The 14,129-nt window shown below is 27.0% G+C and overlaps 1 protein-coding gene across 1 annotated transcript in view; it reads left to right on the forward strand.

Moving 5' to 3' along the window:
- The window catches only part of Uba2 (Ubiquitin-like activating enzyme 2), a 30,234-nt gene extending 16,511 nt beyond the window's left edge, over positions 1-13,723 (forward strand). The window contains exons 9-19 of the mRNA XM_043054091.3: positions 2,343-2,442; positions 3,250-3,401; positions 3,483-3,576; positions 3,655-3,767; positions 5,063-5,164; positions 7,754-7,807; positions 8,903-8,960; positions 9,350-9,388; positions 10,324-10,432; positions 11,756-11,907; positions 13,387-13,723. Of these exons, the coding sequence (XP_042910025.2) occupies positions 2,343-2,442; positions 3,250-3,401; positions 3,483-3,576; positions 3,655-3,767; positions 5,063-5,164; positions 7,754-7,807; positions 8,903-8,960; positions 9,350-9,388; positions 10,324-10,432; positions 11,756-11,907; positions 13,387-13,541 (1,128 nt within the window). The 3' untranslated portion in view covers positions 13,542-13,723. The remainder of the gene's footprint in view (positions 1-2,342; positions 2,443-3,249; positions 3,402-3,482; positions 3,577-3,654; positions 3,768-5,062; positions 5,165-7,753; positions 7,808-8,902; positions 8,961-9,349; positions 9,389-10,323; positions 10,433-11,755; positions 11,908-13,386) is intronic.
- The last annotated feature ends 406 nt before the right edge of the window (positions 13,724-14,129 follow it).

Below are 14,129 nucleotides of genomic sequence, written 5' to 3' on the forward strand. Positions count from 1 at the left end.
TAACTATGAATTAAAAAAAATTTAAGATTTAAAATTCAGAATTACTGATTTTTCTGAAAAACTAACAACCAATCACAAAAGTCAAACTAAGCAGAAGAACATTACAGTCACTGATCCATTAAATATTTAAACAAATTATTATGGAAATTTTTTAATTATCCTAATTAAATACATAATTTTAAAAATTAGAACATGCATCACACTACATAATGAAAATGATGGCAGTAGAAATTTAATTCAAAATTCAATAGTCTAGTTCAGGGGTGGCGAACCTTTATACACCAACGTGCCATTTTTTCTAAAAGAATTTTTAATGAAGTCACAGACGTGCCGTCAAATAATTTTGACTTCATGATTATTGGGAAAATAATAATACTAGATACTATCAACTCAAAACTCTTTATTTACATTGAAAAAAAATTTTTTTTTTCAATGTCTCAGTTATAGGCGTAATTCAACTTAAAGCAACATCAATGGGTCTTCCGTTGTAGCAGATTAGATGACAAATAACTTATATTAGGTTGTAAGATATTAGTTTAAGCAGGACTGTTGATTTTTTTTGCTAATTATTTATTGTTAGCCTGTTTTTTATGGTTATTAATTGTTTTTTAGCATTAATTGTTAATTTTTTATTAATAATTGCTTATTATTTTGTTTGCTTTTTGTGAATTTTAATTTAATTGTTACATATGCTTCATAGTGTAATAACATTTGAGTAAAAATTCATAGTGCAATAACAATTGTGATCGGTGACGTGCCCAAAATATTGTGTCGCGTGCCATTGCTTCGCCATCCCTGGTCTAGTTCATTTGCTCTTCGCAGCATACGGTAGCACATAACTAGTTTTTAACATTTTTCTGTTCCTAATCTATTACGGAGTTTCGAACGAATTAGTCCAAAACTGGAAAACATCTGTTCTATTGAAGCAGAACTGGCAGGGCATGATAAAAGTTGTATGGCTAATTCTACAAATTCGGAAGCTGGACCAGACTTAAAAGATTCACATTTGCTTATAGCCTTCCACCATGTTACTGGTTTCATATTTTTCATACTTGGTGAAAAATAAGAACATGGAAATGGTGATGCTTCACCTTCAAATGCTATTACAAATGATAAACAACCCACAATTTTTTTTTCAAACCAAATACGAGCACCTTCACTTTGTGTATCTGACAAACCTTCTCCCTTATACATTGGATGTAACATATAGGACAAAAAATAGAAGGGCTTAAGTATTTCCTTCATTCTCTTCTGAATTACAGAAATATGTGGTTGCAAGGAAACGTCCTTTATTAGAGACAGCCATATTGAACATGCATCAGCAAGCGAAGAAGTATCTTTTTGTGAGGTTTCTAGACCAATAGCAACTGGCTGAAACATCGAGAACAGATCCTTTCATTGCTTAAACAAATTGTAGTCATTTACCAATCTACAAATGTCAGCATCAACTTTCTCTTCATATTTTTCTGCAATCTGTAAAGTAAAATGGTATATTCTTTAAAAAAGTATTAATGCATGTAAGTTGACTGTTCCACCTTGTGTCTCCAGGTAATTGAGGTTTTAAAAATTCAGGGAATTCTTTAAGCAAACCTGCTGGAAAGTGGCAATTTCAGAAGTACTTTTGAATCTTTACGACTTGTTTCATTATTGTTTCTGGAGTAAGAGCTTGTCCAACTAAATTCAACCAGTGAGCTGAACATCCATACAACAGTAACTCATTTTCATTATCTGCCAAAAGTTCTCTTGTCTTTTCCATAACTTTTGAACATATTTAGAAACACTATCCTTTATAAAAAAAATATATAAATTTTATGTATTAATTAAATTTCACATATGAATATAGGTTTTTGACATTTTTGACAGTGAGGTTTTTGACGTGACGGTTTAAACTATGGTTTAAACCGTCAAAAGCTGTCACATGTCAAAAACCTGCCAACCCTGTTTCTAGAAGTTGAATATTTCAGTTATTTGAAATGGGTACAGTCTCAATTACAACAGTAGCAGAATTTGCTGATGCTGTGATAATCTGCAGTGACTGTTACCAGGCCAATTACTTTGCATAATAGAGGTTTTACTGTATTTGTATTTTGAGATTACCTGTGCATACTGAAATCATGATTGTTCAGTTTGTTTTGACAATAGCTCATGTTAAATGAAGATTTTTTTTCCTCGTTAAATCATATTTTGTTCATTTTTTTCTATCGAAAAAAAAACATAATTAACCTATAATTACCAAGTTCAAAAATTTTTTTTTGGGGGGGGGGGTTTACTACCTGCTTGATATTTTATAAAAAATTGCCTATCTTTTTTTTTTTTTTTATTGAGAAAATTTTGTATTGCAGCTTTTTGGACAGGATATTGACTACTTAAATAGCATGGATAATCTATGGAAAGAAAGAAAAAGACCACAACGTTTGGAATATGATAATTTACCTGATGCTGGTATATTCCTTTTTTTATCAAATTTTAATTTCATTTTATTGTTGATAAACTCAAGCAAACGATCTACACAAATTGCTTCACCAGAAGATATAATTTTTCCGCTACAAAATATTTTGCTAGTCATTTTCAGTCTTTTTAATCATCCCAATGTTTCCCCTTAATTATATAAATTAAATTCTCAATGCTGGTCTTTTTTTTTTTTTTTTTTTTTTTTAACCAAAAATCTTTTTTTGTAGATTTTTGTCAACTTTCAGCATTACATACATTTTCAGTAATAGAAAAAAAAATAAGTGGGACATCAAAATTTATATTTAGTAATGTTCTTAGCCTCCAGTTTAATTATGATTTATCCAATCAATTATTATAAAATATTTTTAGAAATTCTTTTCTTTTTAAGAACCTTGTGTTTTTTTTTTTTTTTTTTTAAGTCCCCAAAAACAGATAAGAAGGAAAAATAAAACATTTGTTAAACTTTAGGGTCATTCTTACTACATCAATCAACTTGATTACATTGAACCAACCTTAATTTAGGTTTTCAATTCAAAAGAGTATATGGAATTGAGAAACTAATTAGTGTAATATATTCATATTAACCTATTCAAATGAAGTGTAAATTGGATCTGGGGACTCTTATTATTTATATAAAACCCTCATATTGTATTAAAATGTAACTAATAATTGTTCTTGTGCATATCTTTTGTCCTTAATTTAAGTATATTTTGGGTAAAAAAAAAAGTAATTTCATTTTCTCCAGATTTATTTAATTTTCCTGATTTATTTATTCAACTAATTTAATTATGATCTTAGTTGCTAGCTCGAGTAAAATGGAAGAGGCCCAAATAAAAGATCAAATGGTTTGGAGCATTAAGCAATGTGGAGAAATGTTTTGCAAGAGCTTAACAGCGTTGAAAGATAAATTAGAAGCATCTGGTACTGATAATATTTTGATTTGGGATAAGGTATTTTATGTCATATGAATTTCATATTCTTTCTTTTTTTAAGTTTACAACTTGAACAGCCTCACTAATTTTTTTTTGCAGGATGATGATGATAGCATGGATTTCATTGCATCATGTGCTAATTTACGTTCCTATTGCTTTAGCATACCTCAGAAAAGCAGGTTCGATGTGAAAGGTAAATTGTGTTTAATTGTGCATTTTGTATGTTCATTCTTTTAAGTGTTGGCGTAAACTAAAATTGCAATCTTTATAGCTATTGCTGGAAACATTATCCCCGCTATTGCAACTACAAATGCAGTTATTGGAGGCTTGATTGTTCTACAAATTATTAAAGTCTTGAAAAGAGATTTTACAAAATGTAAAAATGTAAGTTGCAAATGTTTTCTTTGGAAGCGATTTCTGTATTCTCTAAATTTATGTTTCGTCATTAGGTGTATGTATATATTTATTGAATTCATCCTAACATATACAATGTATTATTGATCTTTTAAAAATAGTATAATACACATTTTGTTTCTATCCAGTGTTGGAAATCTTGCCTTGAAAGGTATTGACATATTGGAGAATTGCCCTTTATTTTTTGATGGATTATTTTTTTTTTTTTTCCTTTTTAAAACATACCTATCCAGGATTTTCAGTGATTCCGCTTAAACTCTATAGCATATCAAATACACCAAAAATTGCAAAGGGTATGTGAATAATAAGTTATGATGCTTCACCTGAGGCATGTAATTTCCCAGAGTGTGTGTGTGGGGGGGGGGGAAAGGATACCAACAAATTAATGTAAGCAAAATTAAAACCAAATTTTAAATGTATCTAAAAAAGTTCTTTTCCTTTGTTATTAACATCTGAGGATGAAAATTTAAAAATTCTGAGTATTGAATTAAATTGTTATTTTTCCTTGATGCATGTATTTGTAACTTTTAATAAATAAACTGCTACTATCTTTATTAATGACTGATAATTTTTTTGTGCTAACTAAATCTGTGAAAAATGAAATTATGATTAAATAACAAAGTTTATGATACATTCTTTAGCAAAGAATGTTAACAACAGCAGCTGGTGATAAAACAGCTCATGCAACTTGTACATTTATATTGCATGTCAGTTAATAATAATAGTTCTGCTCTAAACATAAATTTATTCTGCTTTGTTCACCACAGTTATGAACACTTATTGCTTGGGGAAATAATTCTAAGAACAGTTACAATTATTGTTTAAATATTTAAATTTAATGCAGTTTAAATGTCAACTCAAATCAGAATAAAGTTTAACATTCTTGTAAATTTCTTGCCTCAAAATAACCATTCTTTTAGTTTGGGAATGCTGATCATCAGACCCAGTAATTGTTTTTTTTTTTTCTTTTTTTAAGAAAAGAAAATTATTACTTTTTAATTGCATTACTTAATTGTAGGGATTGGATTACCGTAATTTAGCAATCTTTTATTTTTTCTAGAAAACTAAAAATTCATTTTGTTACATTTTAAATATGTGCTGTAGCAAAAGTGTCTAAAATTTTGTAAAAACTTATCTGAAAAGATTTCTTTATTTTTTTCTCTATGATTAAATAGGGGACCACTCCCCCTTTTTCTGTTATAAAATTAATTTTTATAAAAGTCTTCACTATTCACAGAATAAATTTTAAGACTTAATCTTTCTAGGCATGGCTCAAGGAATCTGGTATTGGCGGAAAAATTTTGCCCTCTTCTCAGTTGGAAAAACCTAATCCTAATTGTCTGGTGTGCTCTTCGAAAACACCCGAAGTAAGATTTTTTTTTTTTTAATGTTTGATTTATTTTTCATTACCTTTCTTATCATACTAAATTATATCATATAATAAGCTGAAAAAACTATTGTCAAATCACTTTCTGTGTTGTAAATGATATTTCGAACAATAAATTTCTTAGGAAATAAAAGAAAAAGCAAAAAACTATTCTGCTGCACCCATAAAATTTTACTAAAAAGGAAAAGTTTTTCATCAGAAAGACCGCATTATCAAATATGTGCACAAAATTTTACGTGAATGATCACAGAGTTAACACATCTGTTTCAAAAAACAAGTTACATACAAAATAAACTAATAAGCGTTTGAAAATTAAAATAAATATTTTACGATAAATAATTATGTGTGATCTTACTTAAAATCAAAATTTATGTATTTCGATAATTTTAATCTTCACTTTTCATTTGCGCGCAATTCAAATGCAACACAAACGTTATATTAATGAATGCCAATTTAAAATATTCAAATTATGTGTAAACAAAGTGATTAATAACCTAAATGTAATAAAAATAAGTTATCAAAATACAATAAATTGAGGAAAAGAATCTTACTAGGCACAAAATTGTACCATATAGAACAATCTCGATCGCATCATTTCGCTTTATCATAATTTGATTTGAAATACCTAAATGTTTTTAAATTAAAGATTTAAATGCTAAAAATCCTTACAATTATTCAAAAATAATATTTAAATAAAACAAAATAAGCCTTTTTTAGCTCAAAATTGTAATACGCAAAACATTTATGTATGCATCTCGTTTCTTTTTACTAATATTAAATTTCTGAAATTTTAAGCTAGACTATAAAATGATAATGATAAGACTATAAAATGATAACAGACTGTAAAATGATAAAAATTGTTAAAATAAATGTTAAATATAGAATTAAGTTCACGCATTCCTCTTTTATCCACATGCTCATCATAATATTACTTTTTACTCAATCATCTCTAAATTTCGCAATCATATATTTCAGAGTTTCAGATATATACAATAAAAATACAAGTAAAAATAAGGAAGTTGACCTTCAGCTAAAACTGGGAATAAACTTGACCTTCAAGACAGATCTTTTAAGCATTTCACTCCAATAATTTGTTTATGACTTGCATATTTTTCTTTCACTCTGTTTTTTTCTTCATACCAGCAGCAGAAGAAATGGGATCGTACTGCCATTAATTCTTGTAAGAGACTATTCGCGGGGTAGAAATTCGTACACACCTTGTTTGGGTGAAAGGGAGATCGTCAGTTGCAATATTGTTGCATTCTTGCAAACTGTTTTTCAGCTGAATTATAACTCTTTAAATTAATATTGATTGTAAATTATAAAATAAATCACTTCAAAAGATGAATAGTAATAATGAAATTTTGGAGAATCAAGTCAACAAAATAGTGGTAAAAAAAAATGATAAACTGATAGGATGTCCCATTAGATAACCTGCACATATTAAAATTTAATGTTTTAAATCATAAACGCTATGGCATATCTCTGCGAAATTACGGTAATAGTCTTGTGTATGCATATTGTCCTATTTTATGAAATTGTGAGCAGAGTGGTAACAAAACTATTGCACAGCGACATTGTTGCAGAGTTCTTGCAAAAGTTTTCTTTTCTACAGAAATTTGCACATTAAACTTGATTTATGATAATCACTTTTTGGCACTCTCAATTTACGCCGATAGACATTTCGTACATAGATATAGTGTTTTGATTGTATTTTTGGCAATTATTTATATACATTTTCACATGGTTTTTAAATATCCTGATATACTTCAAACAATATGGGGAATTCGAATCTTGCATTCGTGTATTTACTTTTTAAGGCCACGATTTTTTGACTGTTATTGCTATTGATTTCTCCCTAGATTTTAAATCTGATATTTTTCGTAGATTATTATTTATTACAACAACTCCAAACGAAACACGCAATTAAGTAATCCCTTTTTGAGGAGTCCGATTCGTGTGATTTCGTCTATTTTTTTCTGGCAATTACTACTACGCATTTCAGGATCATTTATTTTTTATTTTGATTATATACAAAATGTGAGAATATCAACCATAATGTTAGAAACAAAATTATTGCATGTTTAATTTTTAAAAAAAATTTATAGTGTTTTTTGTTTTGTAAACACGGCGCTTTTGTTATTTTGAATTAGTAACATATGTTTGTTATTAATAAAAATATCTTGCGGAAAGATATTATTGCTAAAGTTTTGTCACTGATAGCTCAAAAAAATTCTGCCACAGGGAAAGTAGATCTGCCATATTTTTTATTTATGGAACATATATTTGGCAATAAAGAAAGTTTATCTTCATCTTAAAAGTAAATCTTGAATTAAGTAGGTCTTGTGCAAAAACTGGTTGGCAATAAAAACAAATCGCCCAGAAAGAAAAAGGTGCTGCAGAATGAAAACATTAGTTCTACTTTATTTTCTGTTTAATGTCTCTAGAATGTTTTTCGTTAGTCTCCCGTCATAACTACTTACCAATATTGATAGTTTCATTTACATAGTCTTGTATAAAATATTATTTGAATGAAACTGTTGTATATCTTTCGTTTATTTTAATTTAGGTTATTGTAAAGTTAAATGTGGAAACTCTCACCATTCGTACTTTGAATGACAAGGTAAATATGTGCTGGTTTTTGTAATAATCACATTTATTGTTATTCAAAATTCATCTTTTTGCTGAAATAAGTTTAGGAGACTGAAACAGATTAATATTACAAAAAGATTGCTTAAAAAAACTACTATCCAAATTAAACAGGCTGTTATAATGTGAAGTGGCTATATTGTACATGTATAGTGCACCACAAAACTACCCTAAATAAATTTTGATCTAATGATTGAATATTCACATAATGTTTCGACTCAATCTTAATGTTTCATGAGAGTGACTTCAAATATGCTAATTATATAATGCAGATAATATTTTAAGTTACAAAATCAGACACAAACCATACTTCCTCTGAATAGACAAACCTTTTTTCAACTGAATTCAGATTTCTGACCCTCAAAATATAATGTGTAGCTGCAATCTAGGAAATGAGATCCCAATACTTTGGTCAAGAGAGCGATCCAAAGTTTCGACTCTTTGATTTTTTTTTTTTTTTTGTGTGCATATTTTGCCACATCTTTTTAAGCAAATTAAATATTTTCTGCACTCAACCATGAAATTAGTTTATCCAAAGATATTTAAAATAGTTTTTTGAGCAATTTACTTTCACCTTTACTCTTTTTAAATTATTATGATAGTATCCTCAAAAGCAATCAGTGAGAAAGTAAAATTTCTTTCGAAAAAATAAACACAAAGAACAAAGGATTTAATTTAAACACATTTATTTGCAACAATTTCCAGTCAGAACAGTCTTCAAGTGATGTTTCTGAAGTCGTGTGAATACAAATCGAAATGTAAATGTTTGGTTTTGAAATCGCAGATTATGGTTCACTGTATTTGTTTTTAAAATCTGTTTATACAAATCACACTATTTGATTTTAGAAATGCTTGAAGTTTGATTGTGATATTTAATTTTAAATCGTATATGCGAAACGTAAAAATTCTTGTGTGTGTATTCAGCATAGTATTATCTAACTTTGGATTAAGAGCTTATTTGGTTTTGATGTCTGTCCAATAATAGGGTGAATTTATGGTTTTTAAAACTTGTTTGTATTTTTTAGTTATATAGTTTCTTTGTTTTTTTTAAATTCGTTAATTTATTTAGGTTTTGAAAGAAAAATTACTCATGGCACAACCAGATGTTGTAATAAATGATGGATCAGGTAATTTATTTTACAAATCTTTGCATATTGTTAAGTTATTATTTTTTTTTCTTCAAATTCCAATACCGAATGCAATAAATAAAATTAATATTGTATGGAATTTGTAATTTTACTAAACAATATATAATGCTCACAAGGATTTTCACTTTTTATTAAAGATAAGTGATGAATATAACAAAGATCCTATAATCCCGTTTTGAATACTAATGAAAGAGATTTCATTATAAAAATGCTTTTTATAATTTAAGGAAAGATTGACAAAGCCCACTAATTTCAAATTATACCTGAATTTCATTTTGGCAGTTTTTTTTTTTTTTTTTCAATATCCTAATAAATTTATTTTCTTTCTGATATGGTAATTTTTATTTTTAATATCGTTTCTTTTTTAGGAAAAATTCTTATTTCGAGTGATCCAGAAGATATGGAAGGTATTATTTCTACTACTGTCTTTAAATTTAATAATCTTGTTGCAATCTAAAAATTTTATGTTTCAATAGATATATATTTTAAATTTTCAAAACAAATAAGTGAGACTATTTATGGACAAATCTTTCAATATGGACTTTTCAATGAACAACCTGACACACAATGTGTGAACTGCTGAAATCAGTAATGTATTTAAAGCTGCGTTGTTGGAGGAATGATTTTAGAAGTAAAATTAGTAGTTTATTATTGCAAGAAAAAAAAAATTTCAAATGATACTTAAGTACCTTTTTCATTGAGAATATAAATTCTAATAAAATATTATACATAAGTAAATAACCAACATGTACATTATTTTATTACTATTATTATTTTTTTATTATTTTTTTTTTTTTTTTAAATTTTGTTTCATCATTTATTCTGTAGTTTTTCAGCAGTATGTTTTACAAATTCTTACAAGTTGTTAATTGTGTTTAATTATCGGAAAATTATCAAAATTCATTTAGTATTTTAATTAAACTTTATACTGTAATTTCTATTTTGTATACATTTCTATAAATGTGAATACATTTTGACACTTATCACATATACATTTCTTGGATAGATTAAACAATTTCAAATTCTTTATCTGTCTTAAATTTATTAAACACCTTTTTACTAACTTATTTATTTTACCTTTTATTCTTTTATAATAAAAAGTATTATCAAACTAATTTTATAAAAAAGCTATATCAAGGATCCAATTGAATATGTTCGATTCATGAATGCCATTTATTACGGTTTCTCTAATAAATGGCGTAAAGTAATAAATGAATTAAAATTCTTATAAAATTTTAAAGTATAATTTCTAGTTTTAATCTTGCAATTATGGACCATATATTCTAAACTATTTTTTTAAAAAAATTTATATTTTCCATTAAAAATGAATTATTTTTATTAGATGCTATGCTGGATAAAGTCCTGTCAGATTTTGGTCTTGCTCCCTCTAGTAGATTACAATGTGAAGACTTTCTGCAGCATTATAATGTTCTTCTCATTTTAGCTTCAGAGTAAGTTTTGCACCTTCAGTTAATTAAACTTAGCTGCAAAAGGTTTTTCGAATAATATGTGTTATTTATTTTTTGTGATTTTTAAGCCTTTTTGTCATAAGATTGCAAATTCCCTTTCCATATGCTTGCATAAGATTTATTTATAGCAATGATAAACTAAATATGAGAATTTATGTCTATATAGTTCTAGTAAGTTTCAAAATCATAACTTCTATAGAAATTTTTTATTTTTGCCATTCACTGATGTTTTATTGTAAAAGGTAACAAGCAGGTAAACTAATTGTGATCTGGAAACACTAAAACTTGAAAGAAGAAATTTTTTACCACAGAAAGTAGTTAAAACCTTAAGGTATTTTTAAAGTGTTTTTTTATTATTATTAATTTAATTACTTATCAAATTTATATTTTTTTGACAATTAAAATATAATTAAGGACTTACGTAGATTCCTATTCCGCTTTGTCGGCAAAAGTAAGCAGATAGAAAATCTCCCCCTTGGTACTTAAGTAACATATCAACAGTGATCAGCACTTTCTTCTATTTGTTTATACAATTCAGTCCTTTTAATCTAAGAAGTATCAGGAATCAGGCTGACGTACCTTTCTTTTTTTCACTTTGAAAAAAATATTTTTTTAAGAAATTGTTTCTTAGATAGTTAAATTAATAATAAAGATCTTCTGGTTATCTTTTAATTCATTATTTATTTAAAATTTGTAAAAATTGATCAAATTAAAGCTAATAAGCTTTTTTTTATGAATTTACGTATGTGTACTATAAAAAAAATCAGTCAAAATGTTTATTAAACTCCAAGAAGATTATTGAGAAATGCATATAATGTAAGATAACATTACATAGAAAATAAGATACAACAAAGAATATTTATACCATTTTTTCAAGGCAGGTTTATTAAATCATATGTTTCCTTAATAATATATAGAAAAAACCTAGAACTACACCAGTTTTTCCCATATGTAAAAACTCAAAAGGTTAGCATTAGTTTTTAGACTTATTTAAATAAAATTTTAGGTTGTTTTAATCATGGAAAGTGGGAGTAAGTGATATTCTTTTGTTTATTAGAAATTGTATGTTTATATTGTTAATGTTATTGTATTTTATTCTGTTAGAGAGCAACTTTTTTACAGAAAATAATATTTGGTAAATAGTGAACACAAAATAGGTAGACTATTCTCAACAGAGTAAAGAAAAGGCACATTTTTTTGGGGGGGGGAGGGTCAGGGTGGGAATGAAAGGAGATTTAGTTTAATTTACTTGTTAAAGTTATTTTTCTGAATTTGTTTGAACCTAACATACTTCCTTTTTTTTAGCCCAGATCTCAAAGATCAGGAATTTGAAATCGAAACAAATGTAGATGACCTTTTACAGCAGCAAAAAGAAGCTGGAGAGAGTACAAAGGAAGAAAAGAAAACTGAAACTCATACAGAAGAGATAAATGAAACAAATGAAAAGAATGATATGGGTAACATTATCCTTAATTATTAACATTAATCCTTAATTATCCTTCGTCTGTATCACCAAACCTCCAGAAGTTTTTAAACGCCTTTGGAAGATTACTTCCCATCTACATGATCTTACAAAATGCATTAGTAGGAAATGCAAAACTCTTATTTTTACGTTGCTACATTAACAATGAGAACACTTATTCCTGCTTCAGTTTTGTGATGCCATCTATTGTTCATTCGATAACATATAATTAGCATGTTTGTTTTTCCAGTGTCATATATTATTTTTCCAAAGATGGTTTGCAATTGTAGACAATGAAGGAATTATAGCACAAAGGATCTTTTCACAGCAAATAATCACCATTAAAATTTAATTTTCCTTATCACCGTAATTGGTTCCTTTGTAACTACACTTCCCATTTGGAAGTTTAAATGTGTACGCAGAATTCAGGAAAATAAAATGTATTTTCTTAAATGCTATTGTTTTATTAAACGGCCTACAAAAGGATTAAATTATCACTTGAAAAACTTAATAAATTTTCATTTTGATGTAAATTTAAAGTTTTTTCTTTTTTTTAAAGTATGAAAGTCTTGTAAACCACAAAATAATGACAATAAAGTTTAAATAATAAAATTTTGTTAGTTTGGCTTTGCTTCGTCTGAGATGCAGAATAGAAGGTTATATTTCAAAAGTACACTAAGAATCAGAAACATGTAATTATAAAATGTATGCTTAAGAACTGCTAGTATTGATAATATAAGTAAAGGTCAAGTTGAGCTTTGGTCTTCTTCAAAATTTGATTCCATTCTACCTTATCTTTGACTCTCCATATAGTTATTATCCAATGTTTTTTTTTTAAATCACATTTGAGACTGTCCAACCACCTGAGTTTAGGTGTGTCTAGATTTTTTTGCAAATTTTGTCGAGATTTTTCTCTCAGAAATTGCCAGGGTTTCTCTCTCTATGTCAGTTTCTGCACCATAAGTTAAAGTAGATCTAATTAAACATTTGTAAATTGTTATCATAGTTGTTCTTTTAAGAAGTTTGGCCATATATATTTCTTTAACCCAAATGAGCATTGCTTTACAGAAGTAATCTTACTCTATTTGTTAATTACTGATATTTACTATTAGTACTTAAAAACTATTCTTGAACCACATTCCAACTAGCCCCATAATTATATTCCTTTGTTCAGTTACGGACATATGTATAGTCATATATATAGTCATGTATATATTATATATACATGTGGTTAAGAAGGTTCCATACGTATTAATTTTTTAAAAAATTTCCTTTTGTAATTGAAAAGCATTCTACTAATGTTCATGTTTATTTTTAACTCTTGAGTATTTAGATAAAAATGTGTTTTCAATTTAAGATAATCAGAATATTCAGTTGTTTTTTTTTAAAACTATTAAGCTTTGGAAAAACAATTGTGATTATAACCAGGAATTTCATGTTCAATGGTTTTTAGTTGCTTCTGTTTTTGTTTTAGAAATTGAGGAAGAAGATGATTTGGAAATTATTGAACCAGAAGAAATCCAAACTCTGTATAAGAAATCTATTTCAGATTCAAAGCGAAAGCTTAGCGATGATGAAAATGGTTTTGAGCTTAATCATAGCAAGAGAAAAAAGATTGAAGAAATCTGAAAAATGTGTTCATTGTAAATGTTATTAACTGTGTATATCCTTTTCATATCATTTTCTCATTGTGTGAAAAAACAAACATTTTTTTACAATTTATATTGGTAAAGTGAAAACCATCATTATTATTTTTTTTTTTTACATCATTATTGTCTTTAAAGTTTTTCATTAAAATGTTTCAAAATATTGCTGTGTTGTTTTAATAATTAAAATAATATAAACATCCATAAAACTGAGTGTTATAACCTTTCTTGAAATGTAAAAAAGAAAAGAATTGCACAGTTATGAGACTTACATATTTTTAAGTTTTATAATATTTTATTTAAACTTAATATAACTTAAATATGTAATTATAAATCAGTATAAAAATCAAAAATTTTTTGAATGATTTCAGCTACATCTATTTTCACTTTTCATTTCCTCAGGCTATGTTCATGCTTCTGTGAAAAATGTTATCAACCTTTATATTCCTTACCTGCTAACTATGTTACAATTATCATTTAATATTTTTGTACTTAAATGGCCAATTTTAAAAAAAATAATAACTTCAGGAAATTTTAAAGATGAACTTCTTTATTTACCAATTAAATAATG

Source organism: Parasteatoda tepidariorum, chromosome 3 (genome assembly GCF_982258835.1).
Source record: "Parasteatoda tepidariorum strain Cologne lab strain chromosome 3, Ptep-v5.0, whole genome shotgun sequence".
Lineage (NCBI taxonomy): Eukaryota > Metazoa > Arthropoda > Arachnida > Araneae > Theridiidae > Parasteatoda > Parasteatoda tepidariorum.